Source organism: Scyliorhinus canicula, chromosome 13, assembly GCF_902713615.1.
Source record: "Scyliorhinus canicula chromosome 13, sScyCan1.1, whole genome shotgun sequence".
Classification (NCBI taxonomy): domain Eukaryota; kingdom Metazoa; phylum Chordata; class Chondrichthyes; order Carcharhiniformes; family Scyliorhinidae; genus Scyliorhinus; species Scyliorhinus canicula.
The window spans coordinates 124,280,992-124,297,912 of record NC_052158.1 but is presented as its reverse complement, the minus strand read 5'-3'; the positions used below and the strand labels follow the sequence as shown (position 1 = coordinate 124,297,912).

The 16,921-nt window shown below is 43.1% G+C and overlaps 2 protein-coding genes across 3 annotated transcripts in view; one reads left to right on the top strand and one right to left on the bottom strand.

The window, feature by feature from the left end:
* ttc14 (tetratricopeptide repeat domain 14) overlaps positions 1-3,086 on the top strand; it is a 60,559-nt gene extending 57,473 nt beyond the window's left edge. The window contains exon 12 of one of the 2 annotated variants that reach the window (XM_038817600.1): positions 511-3,086. In XM_038817600.1, coding sequence (XP_038673528.1) covers positions 511-1,483 — 973 coding nt within the window. In that variant the 3' untranslated portion in view covers positions 1,484-3,086. The remainder of the gene's footprint in view (positions 1-510) is intronic. The other variant, XM_038817601.1, reaches the window with a different exon arrangement.
* A 5,322-nt stretch (positions 3,087-8,408) lies between these two features.
* Positions 8,409-16,921, bottom strand: part of ccdc39 (coiled-coil domain containing 39) — a 187,870-nt gene continuing 179,357 nt past the window's right edge. Inside the window, exon 20 of the mRNA XM_038816334.1 lies at positions 8,409-8,792. Coding sequence (XP_038672262.1) covers positions 8,618-8,792 — 175 coding nt within the window. The 3' untranslated portion in view covers positions 8,409-8,617. The remainder of the gene's footprint in view (positions 8,793-16,921) is intronic.

Genomic DNA, 16,921 nt, shown 5'->3' with positions numbered 1-16,921 from the left:
CGGGGGGGGAAGGCTACGGGTTCGTTATGGGGGTTTGATGGCTAGCTAGGGCCCAAAACCAAACTGTAAATAAATGCCGATAAACATGTGCCTCGGCCATATTGGGGAATGTAAAATATGTATGCCGGTTAAAGGGGGCGTTGTTATCACAGTTGTTATTACGAAGATGCTTACCTGTAAATATACATGTTAATTTTTGCGTGTTTTTTTTTCTTTTTTTCTCTCTAATAATTTGTTAATTGTTCAATATAAAATATGAAAACTCAATAAAAAACATTTTTAAAAAAAAATAAAATATTCATTCCACATATTGTACAACTCTTTGGAATTCCAGCTTGTTTAGTGAACATCTGCTAGTTGAGGAGTGGCAACTTTTTTATTCATAATTTGTTGGCTTGGATGCTATTGTCAGCAATATCTAGCATTGGAAGTAACAATGTGAACATTGAACACAAATTAATCTTGACAAGTTTTGCTTCTAAATCATGCTCATTTTTATAACCTCTTCAGGATGAAGAAAAAAAGGAAGTGCTCAACATCATCATCGTCAACTAATTCATCAGAATCTTCATCATGGTCTACTTCGTCATCTTCACCTGAACGTTTTAGGAAACACAAATCAACAAAGAAGCGACGAAGGAAACGTTCTGATTCCTCACGCAGTCAGAAGAGGCGCTTAAGTAAGAGTTCATGTGATGAGAAAGTTCATCATTCACACAACAATAAGAAGGAATGGTATACTCCTCCAGCTGATACTACAGCTTCTTTTCTGAATCAGAAACAGGAAGTAGCAAAATTGCTGGAGAAAAATGACAGTTCAGTAGATCAGTGGTCAGAAATTTTGGGGAAAAGAAGGTACTGTTCAATTTCTTCATCATCAGTTGAAGTTTTAGATCCTCTTGGAGGTAGGTCTGAGGATAGCAGAGACTCTTCATATAGTTCAAGAACTCAAGATAGCTTTAGCCAATATGATAAATGGCACAAAGTAGATAAAGGCAAGGAATTGTGTGACAAAATAACAGATGATCAAGACACAATTAGAAGACAGGTTCAAGAATGTGAATTTGTAAATGAATATAGTAGGAAAAAGTGTGATAAAAGCAACAGAAACGACTCTGGATCTTCAGGGTTAGAATATTCACATTTGTCAGGTGACCAGTACCAACATGAAAGAAAAAAATCCTGGTTAAGTAATTTTACAAGTAAAAATAAAAAACATGATTTTGGAAGAAGTGGAGATGGTAGAAAAGACTACATACATGAAAGTGGAGCGAGCTACCAGGACTGGAAAGAGGAAAGTGAAAGTAGTCATTACAGGGAAGATAGAAGGGAGAATTCCAAAGATAACCCTCACAATCATACTTCTGCTCAAGGAAAGGCAGTGAAAAGCATGCCTCAAAATCTGCTGGAAATATTCAGTCAGATTGAAGAGTTTGAGAAAGGGAAAGAACATGGAGGGAAGTGTGCACAGAAACACAAATAAGTTGCCATTGTGGTATATTTTTCATATACTCATTATCTAATAGCCCCGTGAAAAAGTTGGATATGTTTAAAAGAAAAAGTAGGAGCAATGAATCCACTGAATTTTTACGATCTTACATAAAGCATGAAGTATTATTTATTGGATTGCATAGATATGTTTTCTCATTCACCATACATTTTCTTAACACATTGTGAATTCTTTAAGTTGCTTAATAATTTCTTTACATATTTATGTTGTCAGCTATTGCAGTGATCAATAAGAAAAGGTTAGTATTTGCTCTAATTATATGTCTGCATGCTTTCCTTTGAATTGGTTTTAAATGTCGTATGTTAGTGTTGGATTGAATATTGGGGTTAGCATTGTTAAAAAGTAGCTATTATGTAGTGACTGACAGTGGCGTGTGTGGGTTTTAAAAAGCACAAGTGATAGGCAGGCAATTATAGCAAGTTAACTATAGCTGGCAATGTTTTTGTAAGATTATTAAACAGCATTCTCCTCCAAGCTGTACTGGGAAAATCACCTGACTATTTAAGAAAACAGGCAACAAATATGAACTGTTGTGAGTATATTATTGGTGACATTCTAGGTTGGGGAAGGAAGGTAGGTAACGGACGTGTCTATCAATTACAGCTGATTTTGAGAATTGGGTGAGTTGGGGTTGGGAAGGTTTAGTTGAAGGGGTGGTGGGTGCTTGGAAACAAATCACCTATGCGAAAGATGAATTAAAATCGTACTGTGATTCGGTATGGAATATTCGTCATGATGCACTTTTGAACTTGCCACTTACCCATGTTCATGTCACTATCCAAGAGCACAGATAGATGTCTGTATTGGCCTGGCTGAGTACAGTGGGAGGAATGAGAAGGGAGGAGAGAGTTAAAAGGCGGTGGGCTGGATTAGTCCTTGGCGGGATCCTCCGTTTCAACGGCAGTGCACTCATATCTGGGATTTCCTCAATGGGAAACCCCATTGGCTGGCTGCCGGGATGGAGAATCCCACCGCTGGCGGGGCGTGATGCATCAGAAAACAGGTGCGGCAGGACGGACAATCCCGCCAGTGATCTTTCCTGCACACGCCGATGTCTTAATAATGTTTTGTCATTTTCCAGTAATGTGCCACTAATTTTAATTTTGATTTTACACCTGTAACGAGTCCTAACTTGATACTTTATTTTTCTTCATCCTGTGAAATAAATATCTTAAAATTACTGATTTGCCTTATTAAAGTATAAATACATCAATCATATTTGATCCTTCATTAGTTACAGGTGTATTGTCATTGCCCTACAATGTCATACATCGCTTTGGGTGGATATACTTTATTGTATCAAATTATAGCATTCTTGTGATGCAGACCATACTCTGCCATGTTAAAAGTTTGCTTGCCAAAATGGACTGTTAAATCAAAAACACTTAATGTGTGCGAATGATGACAGCCATATAAAAACAAATAATCAAAATGTGTTTTTGTCTTTCATTTTATGATCATTAGTACTGTGATTTTAGGAACCTGCGGAATCATATAGACCATGAAATGTCATTTGGAACTTTTTTGACTGCACAATAAACCATTATTGCACTGAATTTGACAATTATCAAAAAAACACGATGTCATTTATGTTTATTTTTAATCATAGACGTTCATTCTACTATGCATAATAACTTGATAATTTTTCAGTTTACAATATTGCAAATAGGGGTATATTTTCATGATAAGCTTAGTATAAGCGAAAACATGACTAATGTTGACAAATTATGTACAGAACAGAAATTGGCCAATCAGCCCCACAGACACATGCTGATATTTATGCTCCACATAAGTCCTTCATCTACGCCCATCAACATTTTCTTCCATTCCGTTCTTGTAATTACCTGTGTAATTAAATGCTGTGCTATTCGCCTGAACCATTCCTTCTGATAGTGAGTTCCAGATTCAACCGAATCTAGGTAAAGAAGTTTCTCCTGAATTCCCTGCTATATCTCTTCACTATCCTATCTTTATAACCTCCAGTTCTGGTCTTGCCCACAAAAGATTTCTTTGCATCTACCCAATAAATTATTTTCATATACTTATTGACCATTATTAGAGTATGCCTTACTCTTCCTATTTCTAGAAGAAAGAAACCTAGCCTGCTTAGTCTTCCTTACAGTGTGATCTCTCAGTTCTGACATCATCTGAGTAAATCTGTTTTGCACCTTCTAAAGTAACTCTGTACCCTTTCATTAGATGGAGATCAGAACTGTTCAGCGTACTCCCAAGTGTGATCCATCCATGGTTTTGTACAAGTTTAACCTATCTTTTCTGTTTTTCAATTCTATTCCTTTGGAACTGAGCATGTATATTTTTTTCCTGCTTTTATTTTTTTTATTAAACTGCATTGCTACTTGTAGTATTTCTGTATCTATACCCATACCCACCGATCCCTCTGTTCGCCTTCCCCATTTAGATGCATATTTTAACAGAAGTATGAGGTGCCCTTATTCTTCCTACCAAAATATCTATTCCTTCACATTTATCGATATGGAAATTAATTTGCTAATTACACTTTACTGTAGGAATTTTCTGTTGGATGCTTGGAGTAATGGTTGTGTGCAATTGAACATGTGAGAAACCCAAACAGATGAGAGTAAAATGTTGAATGCATTGTTTTATTAGGCCTGGTATGTGTGACGTGCACAATGATGTAGCAATTTAACACAAATGTTTGGCAAATGATAATTGGAAGGAAGATTATTCAGCACAGTCACTTACAAAGTCAAGGTTGCAACCCACGGGTGGGTCGTGCAGGGTGTCAGGAGGGTCACAGGGCCATCGGTTGCGGCATTCCCGATCGTGGGAAGAAGTACCCAATGGGCGCGACCAGCTTTTAAAAATGGTAACCGTGACCAGCTTTCAAAATGCAGACTGGCCCACGCAGGTGTGCCCCTTCAGCAATGCGCAGGCCCGGTGCCCAGCAATACAGACCGCCTCCTCCTGAGGCCAGCTGACCCAGGAGCAGATTCTTTTTTTTTAATCGATGGAGTCTTTAACCAGAAGCAGCAGCAGAGAGCAGGTCACGTGTCCCATACACTGCCATCACGTGTTCTGGGTGCACGAGAGACATCCATTTTGTAGCTGCCAGCAATGCTGGTATGAGCTCCAGGGCCTCTGGTGAACAACCCATGAAGGAGAAGCTGAAAATGGGAACAAAGCAATATAAAGATGATTTCTAGAGGTATGGGTTTATTAATTGTGCCACTGCAAATCAGGATGCAAAGTTCATGTGTGTTATATGCAGGGAAATACTGGAAAATGAAAGATTAAAACCCTCGACTCCAAAGGCATTTTGAGTCTGAGCATGGCGAATTCAAGGATGAACCTCATGATTTTTTGTAATGAACACAGTGAGATGTTAAATCATCAGCTCAAGTCATTACCAGAAATGTAAAATTGAATAGCAAAGTGAGATCATGAGGACCGAGCAGACTCACTTGTCACATCAAAAGTAAGTGAAAATGGTGAATTGTGAATTTCGGACGGCATGAGTCACAAAGCTCGGCCATCTTGAGTCATGATAGATGGCGTGGGTCCCAAAGGATGGCCATTGGTAAAAATGGGTCTCGGGCAAAAAAGTTTGAAAAATACTGTCTTCAAGTGCATAAAGAGTCACAATGGTGAAATCTGTGCTCCACCAACGACTCATCAATCGTCTTTGTATTGAAATTTTGCTTTGAAAGTGTGAGTTTTCTGCATTTGCCAGCTAGTTGTCTACCACACATGTCTAATCTCCAGCTCTACACTCCCCCCCCCCCCCCCCATCCCAAACACATGTCTAATCTCCTCCAGCTCTACACCACCCCCCCATCCCAAAATATCTGTGCTCAGCCAGTCCTTGCTTGTGCATTCCCAAATTTTGAACTTTAAAGTTCATCTTTGGAACTGATTCTAATTTTGAATATGAGGGGGAAAGAAAGGCAGACAAGAGTGTTTATTCATCAATTTTTTAAAATGACAAATAAAACCTCAGAGCAACAGATAGGGATGGAGCTATGAAGAAAATTGGCATCATGAGAGAATTGAAGGATGAAGGAAAAATTATAGAAAAGTTGGCAGAGTTCTTACCCAAATTTGAATTTATTATAAAGTTTTGAAAGTAAGTAAAGCTATTGCATGAACAATAGGAAAACAGGAAGGAAACTGGTTAAACATGCAGCAATTGAGCAGGGAGTTCAAAGAGAGCTGAAATGGAGATAAGTGTGGGGAGAGGATGGTGGAAAGGTCAGGGGAGGTGAATGAGCGTGAGGTGTGGTGGGAAGGTCAAAGGAAGTGGATGAGCATGAGGGGATGAAGACGGCATGATTGGGGGTGGGGTGTGAGGGAATAGGAAAGATACTGCTCAAAGTAACATTTTCCCTTTAATTCTCACCTCATTAAGCCAGCAGCCAACAATAGCTTGTTTCTTTACTATGCCACTTTCCACCCAATAACAAATACAAGATCAACAATGGAGGAATCGGAGGCCTGTGGCATTCCCCTTCACATTGGGTCGCAGCTTATTCCTGTATCAGACCCTAATATTCAGCTGCAAATTACACACAATATTTGCTGGTACTTAGCAGTTAACTGACAACCAACAAATTCTTCCATACCTGCATTCCCCCATTTCAAATGTAAGAAGAAAGCGTAAATGAACAAGCGGGAAAAAAGTGAAAAAGCAAGGACTAATCTGTTGAATTGAACAACAGTTGGCAAAATCTGGCAATGTTTTACTTAGAATACTGAACTGAAAATATTTATCAGTTCTTGCCTATGGCAACGATTAGTGGGAAGGCAGAGGATTGGGAATCCTTTAAAAGCGAGCAGAGGGCAACTAATAAGCAATAAGGGGAGAGAAGATGAAAAATGAGTGCCAGCTAGCTATTAATATAAAAGAAGATGGGAAGAGTTTTTTTCAATATATTAAAGGTAAGAGAGAGGCAAAAATAGACATTGGACAACTGGAAAACGGATGGAGAAGTAATAATAGGAAACAAATGGCAGAGGAACTGAATCGTTACTTTGCACCAGTCTGCACGGTTGGACTGGGGTGAGCACAGTAAGAAGTCTTACAACACCAGGTTAATTCCAACAGGTTTGTTTCAAATTGCTAGCTTTTGGAGCACTGCTCCTTCCTCAGGTGACTAGGAGCAGTGCTCCGAAAGCTCGTGATTTCAAACAAACCTGTTGGACTTTAACCTGGTGGGTTAGTAGTGATAGTACGGTGAAGAAACACTGGACTGACCCCTACATGGATTCAGCTCATACAAATTGTGGGTTCCACAAATGGAGCCTGAGCAGTCTGGTGGGAAGGTCCTGCAGAGGCGGGACACACTCCCGCTCTCCCGAGCAAGGAGGATGCAAATGAACAAGATCTATGCTGCCCAGGTTCCTGCTCCGATCCATACCATGTACATCTCCAAGGCCTTCTTCAACATAGTTGACAAAAATTGGGGGGGGGGGGGGAGGTGGAGAGAGAAATAATCCAAAGATCCCCAAAAAGGTCCTAAAGAGAAAACGAAGCATGGGTGGCACTGCCCTCCCAAACCTACAATACTGCCACTGGGCAGCCACAGCAGAAAGAGTGAGGAGATGGGTGAAGGAAACGGTGATTTTGGAGGAGAGCTCCTGGACAGGGAGCCACAACGGCACCTCCATCCCCGTTGGCCAAACACTCAAGCCAAAAGGTGGTAGCCACACTCCGAATCAAATGAGTCAGCACTTCAGTCTGACCGAAATGTTCACTAAGGCCCCCACCTGCGATGTCACAGGACGCGCCAGTCACAATGGATGCCAATTTAAGAGATGGGGGGGGGGGGGGGGGGGGCTGACAGTTAGCAACTTCTACACAGGACAGACTAGCGACGTTAGAAGAACTGACAGAAAGACTACAACTACCAAATGGGAACTGCGACACCAGGTAAAAATCTTACTTCTCAAGGAGACATCATACCCTCTGACACCGAGACACTGTTAGAGGAACGGTTGGGCACGGGCAATGTGGGGGGACCTGTACAGACGACTGCTGGTAGGGACACGTTCCCCACTGGGAGGAGAGGGGGGGTGGGGGGGGGGGGGGGGGGGGGGAGAATTGGGAGGAAGAACGAGGGACTGAATAGGGTGGGGACTCTGGAGTGAAGCACTTAACAAGGCCAACTCCACATGCGCACGGCTAAGTCTTGACTGAAAGTGAGGCATAGAGCACACCTAACTAGAATCTGAATGAGCAGGTTCTTCGCTTACGTGTAGGACAAATGTTAACTGATGGGGAGACCCAGCCAACTACACCCACATGTTCTGGACATGTGCCAGATTGGTTGGGTTCTGGACAGCCTTCTGAAGCAATGTCCAAGGTTGTGAGGGTGGAGCCAAGTCTGGAAGTGGCAGTCTTCGGGGTATCAGACCAATCATAACTATTTATGGGAAGCGGTGCGGATGTCCTTGCCTTTTCCTCCCTAATTGCAAGCCGAAGAATCAGCGGCACCCCCTCAAGCTGCAGACTGGCTGGCCGATCTGTCAGAATTTCTCTAGCTGGAGAAAATCAAATTCACCATCTGAGGGCCGGAAGAGGACTTCCACAACATAGAAGCCATTCACCAACTTGTTCAAGCCAACGGCCAAGGAAGTGAGGGGCCATTGCTGTACCAAAGAATAAGAAGAGGGGGAAGCGGAAAAGGGGTTATTCCTATGTAAATATATGATCTTTTTTTAAACTCTGTAAAACTGCAGAAATCTCAATAAAATAATTTCAGCAAAAAAAAATAAACGTTGCAGGACACAATTATATTCTACACCTTTATTTGGAAATGTGTTTGGGTGGTCATATATTTCTAATTATAGGGTAACTTGATAGCTTTTATTCCTGAATTGGTTAAAAAAAAACAAAATACAGTAATAAGAGTGGTCACTATTAAATAAAACTGAAAAACAGTTTTGAATCTGTGAATTTATTTTCATTCTCAAGAATTTGTGACATGCACTGCTGGTTATACAGCACACTGTATAATGTTATATAAAATTCTGTGTACAGAGGAATATTGAAGAATCTCGCTAAAAGTTTTGTTTAGTGCTTTTAACGATTTTAAATCTCAGTAAATTATAATCTCTTAATTCAGTTGGTTATTGGCTCTTCCGGCTGCGGATACTCGAAGTCCTTTTTATACTGCCAAGTGGGGTTGTCGGATCAGATGCAGGTTGTCTTGGAGAAGCTGGTCTTGGACTCAGATTCAGGTTAACTGTTGCCAGAGTAGTTAGTTGCCTCTGTGAGCCAGTGTTGCTTCGAGAAGAGGCAAAGCTGGGAAAAAGAACAATATTTATCCACTCATTACTATTAATCTTGCACTGACTAACTACATTTTATTGATTCAAATGTTTTCATAAAAGATAAATACATTCAAAAGCAATAAGTTTGAAAGGCCTTGATAGATTTGCAGTTTCAGATCTGAATTATATTTTAAATCGGTTATGTGAGTGAAATCAATTTGTTTTATCCAACCGCTTAAAAATATTCTTCAATCTAATTTGAATTACATATAGGATAAGTTTGCCAGATGTCCGTTCAAAATGATAACCGTCTGTGACGGATGAATTAACATTTTGCGCCATAATCACACTTTGCTTGGAAGTAGTCGAAGGTATTGTGTTTGGCAAAGTACTGGGTGGAATATTAGCAAAGGAATTTTAGGGGATTTGAATCAAGTTCAGACGTGGTTCACTGAGTTGTAAGATCGTACAAAATATGAACAGGAGTAGGCCATTCGGCCCCTTGAGCCTGCTCCACCATTCAATGGAATCATGGCTGATCTGTCATTCCTCACGTCCATTTTCCTGCCCTTTCCCCGTAGCCCTTGATTCCCTTACTGATCACTAATCTATCTCAGCTTTAAATATAGTAAGAAGTCTTACAACACCAGGTTAAAGTCCAAAAGGTTTGTTTCAAACACGAGCTTTCGGAGCGCAGCTCCTTCCTCAGATCCCAGAATCACCCACGAAAGAAAACATTCTGCATTTACCCTGTCAAACCCCTTACGAATCCTATATGTTTCAATGAAATCACTTCTCATTCTTCTAAATTCCAATGAGTAGAGTCCCAAACTGTTGAACCTTTGCTCATAAACTATCCCTCCACACTGGGGATTCTTCTAGTAAACATTTTCTGAACTGCCTCCAATGAAATAATATCTTTCCTTAAATAAGGGGCCCAGAACTGGTCACAGTACTCCAGATGTTGTCTCACCAGTACCTTGTACAGTTGCAACAAAACTTCCCTGCTCTTGTACTCCCTTGAAGACTTGCTGCACTTGTGCGCTAGCTTTCTGTTTTGTGACAAATATCCCCAAGTTGCTTTGTGTTGCAACTTTCTGCAGTTTTTCTCCATTTAAATAATACTGTTCTTTAGTTCTCCCTCCATTTCACATTTTCCCACAAATTCATCAAATACAAAAAGTCTTGTAATTAATAGATTGCTGGGAGACATTGGAGAAATACAATCTGGAAAAGATCAGAAGCTTTTTATTACAAATACTTATCATCTTGATTGCTGTGTCGTTTTTGATGTTTTATTCATGTTCTATCCTGTAATCATGGATTTAATATTTTTGTTTTAATAGAACTTGCTCTCCATCTTACTGTAAAATACAGAATGTCTACATATTTGCCCAGTAATCTTATAATCTGAGCCAAAACATTATGGATTCAAGATTTAAAATCATAATCTGGACTGGCACAGTACTGGGAGAATGCAGCATTGCTAGAGCAGCAGCCTTTACACGCGATGTGAAATTGAGGTCTCACCTGACCTTCTAGATTGATGTGAAAGAAGAACAATGTTCAGCCTATGAAATATGTCTTCCCATTCACAGCCTATTATCAAACAAAATTATTGATTGTAGATTTCCCTCAGCGGAATTACCGATGAGGCGAAGAATCCGGGGCTTGTGAAGAAAACTGGATCGCCGCCCGTTCCCAATGCTCTGGTCCCACTGCTGCCGTGACATGGTGGGCCAAGGGGGTAACTCTTAAAGGGAGTTGCCCCCCAAAGTACATCCGAGGCTCAACCATCCCCCCCCCCCCCCCAAACAATGGAGGGGCTTCCTGACATGGGAAGGGAGGGAGGTCTCTCTTGGGGGGGGGGGGGGGGGGGGGGGCTTCCTGACAGGGGGGATGCTCTTTTGGGGTATCTCTTTGAGAGTCTTTAAGGGAGTTGTCCCTAGAATCCATCTGAGGGCCACCCCAGACACAATGGGGGGGGGGGGGGGGGGGTCTCCTGTGGGGAATGCACTGCTTGAAAGGGTGGAAGCAGATTTGGTGGTAACTTGTTGAAGATAGATGCCATGTCCTCTGCCTCCATGAGTATATCCCATTTTGGTTCCTAATCAGCCCCATTGTTTTTATCATTTAAATGCCTATTGAAGACTTTTGGATTCCCTTTTCTGTTCGCGGCTAGTCTCTTATACTCTATTTTTGCTTCTCTTATAAGCTTTTTCACTTCCTATCTAAAACTTCTATATTCAGCCTGATTCTTGGCTAAATTGTTCACCTGATGTCTGTCATGGACCTACTTTTTCTTAATATCTATATCTCTTGTCATCCAGAGACCTCTTCAATGTACTTCATCTGTACCCGCACTAGCTCTATGAAATCAGTATTATTCCGGTACTGTGTTTTTCTAAATACGTTTATTCTCCTCATTTTCCACTTTTTCTTCAAATATACACCCAACAAAAGATAACCAACAATAACAAATACCATAGCAATCCCCCAACCAGCATCTCCTTATGGATGAGCGCACATCGCGTGACAATCGCCAGGCAGGAATGCCCCCTTACAGTCGGGGAATATGTCAACAGTCAAGGACATTCAGCCTCTGATCTTCGAGTAAGCGTTCTCCAAGGCGGTCTTCAGGATGTGCGACAACGCAGAATCGCCAAGCATAAACTTATAGCCAAGGTCCACACACATGAGTACAGCCTCAACCGGGACCTTGGATTCATATCGCTTACATTCATCCCCCACTATCTGGCCTGGGCATGCAAAATCCTACCAACTGTCCTGGCTTGGGACAATTCACAGCTCTTCAACCTGTGATTATCCCTTTCTCCAGTCGCTCTGTCTGTACCTGTAGACTTAATTACCTGCAAAGACTTGCATTCAAAGTATGGTATTGCCTCTTTGACTTTGTCGATATATATATGTTTCTGGAACCCACCTCTTCATTCACCTGAGGAAGGAGCAGTGCTCCGAAAGCTAGTGATTCAAAACAAACCAGTTGGACTTTAACCTGGTGGTGTCAGACTTCTTACTGTGCTCACCCCATTCCAACGCCGGCATCTCCATATCATAGCATCTCCTTCAACATACAAATCCAAAACCCCCCTATATCCCAAGTACAAACCAAGAAAGACCAAAAGAGAATCCAAAGTCATCACATATATGCGAAACAATACACTCAACGTTACCCCCCCCCCCCCCCCCCAATGCTTGATGGCATCTAATTCTTGAAAGTGCAAGATAGACAATGCCATGAATTGTGGAACCTTTCCATCTTCTCCCTCAACTCAAACTTCACCTTCTCGAGCGTCAGAAATTCCAGCAGGTACCCCAGCCAAGCCGAAGCACAGGGCAGACAAGCTGACCTCCACTCCAACAGGACCCGCATTCAGGCAATCAGTGAGGCAAAGGCATCTGCCCCCACAGCCACCTGCAGTCCAGGCTGGTCCGAAAACCTGAATATGGCTTCTGGGGCCCTGGTTCGAACCTCACATGCTCCACCCCCGATATTACCTTAAAGACCTCCCTCCAATACCCCTCCAGCTTTGGATAGGACCAAAACATGTAAACATGGTTTGCGGACTCACCCCACAGTGCTCACGCGCATCCTCTACCCCCTCAAAGAGACGGCTCGCCCTCGTGAGGTGCGCCCTATATACCACCTTCAACTGTATCAACCCCAACCTCGCGTACGAGGTTGAGCGTTTACCCTTGGAGCACTTGTTACCACAGCCCAACCTCCATACCCTCCCCCAACTCTTCCTCCCATTTTGCTTTAATCCCCTTGTCCTCCCCCGAATCTTTCCAAAATCACCGACACCACCCCCTTCTTCATTCCTCCTGTCGTCAATACTGCCTCCAACATTGTGGAGGTCATCGCTATTGGGAAGCTCTGAACCTCCTTCCTGGCAAAATCCTGAACCTGCAGATATTTAAGTACCTCCCCTGTCCCAGTCCATATTTCTCCCCCAACTCCTCCAGCCTTGCAAAAAGGCCCTGCAGAAACAAATCCTTTTCTACCCTAATTCCCATCTCCGAAATCTCCCATCCCACTTCCCTGGCTCAAACCTATGATTCCCTGCCCAAAGTGCTGCCTCAACTGCCTCCCGATCTTCAATGTCGCCACCACCACTGGACTCCCAGAATATTTTACCTGGGGCCATCGGGAGCGGCCCTGTTGCCAACGCCCTCCGCTCCGACCCCTTGCACAGACTCCACCATTCTAACCCACTGGAACTCTTTTACCTCCCCTCTCCCAACCCAGCTCCTCACCTTTTCATCATTCGCCACCCAGTAATAATACAATTGATTCGGGACCCAACCCCCCTGCCTGCCGTCCTCTCTGCCGAAGTACCTTCCTAATCCCAGTCACCTTCCACACCCTCCCCCAAATAAACTAGGTAATCATCTTCTCCACCCCCTTAAAAAAACGCCTTGGTAAAAAGATCGTCGGCCACTGAAATATAAACAAAAACCGCAGCAACACATTTATTTTAATCGCCTGCACCAGGCCTGCCAGTGACAGAGGAAGATTATCCCACCTTGCCATGTCCATCTTCACCCTCCCCACCAAACTAATAAGATTGTTCCTATGGAGCTGCAACTCCCCCCCCCCCCCCCCCCCCCCAAACATCTCGTGCCACTTGTGTCCCCAGATATCTAAATCGGGTCGCCGCCTCACGTAATAGCAGCCCTCTCCCACCCTCAGACGGGACACCACAAAGTATTCACATTTTTCCAGGTTTAATTTCTACCCCAAAAAGGAAACAAACGCTCGGAGCAGATCCAAAATGCCCCCCGTCGACACACTCTGCTCTGACACATACAATAATAAATCATCTGCGTATAAAGACACCCTATGTTCCACCCCTCCCACCGCACTATTCCCTTCCACACTCCTGAACACCTCAATGTGATGGCCAACGGCTCAATCACTAGTGCAAATAACAAAGGGGACATGGGACACCCCTGCCTGGTCCACCGGAACATAGAACATTACAGCGCAGTACAGGCCCTTCGGCATTCGATGTTGCGCCGACCTGTGAAACCACTCTAAAGCCTGTCTACACTATTCCCTTATCATCCATATGTTTATCCAATGACCATTTAAATGCCCTTACACTATTGCAGGCAGGGCATTCCACGCCCTTACTACTCTGAGTAAAGAACCCACCTCTGACATCTGTCCTATATCTATCTCCCCTCAATTTAAATCTATGTCCCCTCGTGCTCGCCATCACCATCCGAGGAAAAAGGCTCTCACTGTCCACCCTATCTAATCCTCTGATCATTTTGTATGCCTCAATTAAGTCACCTCTTAACCTTCTTCTCTCTAACAAAAACAGCCTTAAGTCCTTCAGCCTTTCCTCATAAGATCTTCCCTCCATACCAGGCAACATCCTGGTAAATCTCCTCTGCACCCTTTCCAATGCTTCCACATCCTTCCTCTAATGTGGCGACCAGAACTGCACGCAATACTCCAAATGCGGCCGCACCAGAGTTTTGTACAGCTGCAACATGACCTCATGGCTCCGAAACTCAACCCCTCTGCCAATAAAAGCTAACATACTGTACGCCTTCTTAACAACCCTCTCAACCTGGGTGGCAACTTTAAGGGATCTATGTACATGGACACCGAGATCTCTCTGCTCATCCACACTACCAAGAATCTTACCATTAGCCCAGTACTCTGTCTTCCTGTTACTCCTTCCAAAATGAATCACCTCACACTTTTCTGCATTAAACCCCATTTGCCACCTCTCAGTCCAGCTCTGCAGCTTATCTATGTCCCTCTGTAACTTGCAACATCCTTCCGCACTGTCCACAACTCCACCGACTTTAGCGTCATCTGCAAATTTACTCACCCATCCTTCTACGCCCTCCTCCAGGTCATTTATAAAAATGACAAACAGCAGTGGCCACAAAACAGATCCTTGTGGTACACCACTTGTAACTGAACTCCAGGCTGAACATTTCCCATCAACCACCACCCTCTGTCTTCTTAGAGCGAGCCAATTTCTGATCCAAACTGCTAAACCACCCTGAATCCCATGCCTCTGTATTTTCTGCAATAGCCTACTGTGGGGAACCTTATCAAACGCTTTACTGAAATTCATATACACCACATCAACTGCTTTACCCTCGTCCACCTGTTTGGTCACCTTCTCAAAGAACTCAATAAGGTTTGCGAGGCACGACCTACCCTTCACAAAACCATGTTGATTATCCCTAATCAAATTATTCCTTTCTAGATGATTATAAATCCTATCTCTTATAAACCTTTCCAAGACTTTGCCCACAACAGAAATAAGGCTCACTGGTCTATAGTTACCGGGGTGGTCTCTACTCCTCTTCTTGAACAAGGGAACAACATTTGCTATTCTCCAGTCTTCTGGCACTATTCCTTTAGACCAGGGGTGGGCAAACTACGGCCCGCGGGCCGCATGCGGCCCGCCAAAGGTATTTCTGCGGCCCACCAAGTCATTAAAAAAAAAAAAAAAAATTTTTTTTAAAAATTTTTTTTTTATTTTTTTATTTTTTTTTAAGGTTAATGGGGGGGGGGGCTGTTGGGTTACTTACTGGTATAGGGTGGATACGTTGACTTGAGTAGGGTGATCATTGCTCGGCACAACGTCGAGGGCCGAAGGGCCTGTTCTGTGCTGTACTGTTCTATGTTCTATATGAGGCGCCCAGAATCATAACCGGGTGAAGTAATTATTTTACTTAATATACTATGCGGCCCTTTGTGAATTGTGAATTTCTGAATGTGGCCCTTGCACGGAAAAGTTTGCCCACCCCTGCTTTAGACAATGACGACATAAAGATCAAAGCCAAAGGCTCAGCAATCTCCTCCTGAGCTTCCCAGAGAATCCTAGGATAAATCCCATCCGGCCCAGGGGACTTATCTATTTTCACACTTTCCAGAACTGCTAACACCTCCTTCCTTATGAACCTCAAGCTCTTCTAGTCTAGTAGCCTGTATCTCAGTATTCTCCTCGACAACATTGTCTTTTTCCTGCATGAATACTCACAAAAAATATTCATTTAGCACCTCTCCTATGTCCTCGGACTCCACGCACAACTTCCCACTACTGTCCTTAGTCATTCTTTTATTTCCGACATATCTATAGAAAGCTTTAGGGTTATCCTTGATCCTACCTGCCAAATACTTCTCATGTCCCCTCCTGTCTCTTCTTAGCCCTCTCTTTCGGTCCTTCCTAGGTAACTTGTATCTCTCGGGCGCCCTAACTGAACCTTCACATCTCATTTTTTACATAAGCCTCCTTCTTCCTCTTGACAAGTGATTCAACTACTTTAGTAAACGACCGTTCCCTCACTTGACCACTTCCTCCCTGTCTGACAGGTACTTACTTATTAAGGACACGCAGTGGCTGTTCCTTGAATGAGCTCCACATTTCAATTGTGCCCATCCCCTGTAGTTTCCTTCCCCATCCTTTGCATCCTGAGTCTTGCCTCATCGCATCATAATTGCCTTTCTCCCAGCTATAACTCTTGCCATGCGGTATATACCTATCCCTTTCCATCGCTAAAGTAAACGTAACTGAATTGTGGTCACTATCACCAAAGTGCTCACCTACCTCCAAATCTAGCACCTGTCCTGCTTCATTACCCAGTACCAAATCCAATGTAGCCTCACCTCTTGCTGGCCTATCTACATACTGTGCTCCTGCACACATTGGACAAAAACAGGCCCATCTAAAGTACTTGATCTATAGCGTTTCCAGTCAATATTTGGAAAGTTAAAGTCTCCCATCACAACTACCCTGTTACTTTCACTCCTATCCAGAATCATCTTTGCAATCCTTTCCTCTATATCTGTGGAACTTTTCGGAGGCCTATAGAAAACTCCCAACAGAGTGACCGCCTTTCCTGTTTCTAACCTCAGCCTACACTACCTCTGTAGACGAGTCCTCATCAAATGTTCTTTCTACCACCGTAATACTGTCCTTGACTAACAATGCCACCGCTCCCCCTCTTTTACCACCTTCCCTGAGCTTACTGAAATATCTAAATCCCGGTACCTGCAACAACCATTCCTGTTCCTGCTCTAGCCATGTCTCCAAAATGGCCACAACATCGAAGTCCCAGGTACCAACCCATGCTGCAAGTTCACCCACCTTATTCCGGATGCTC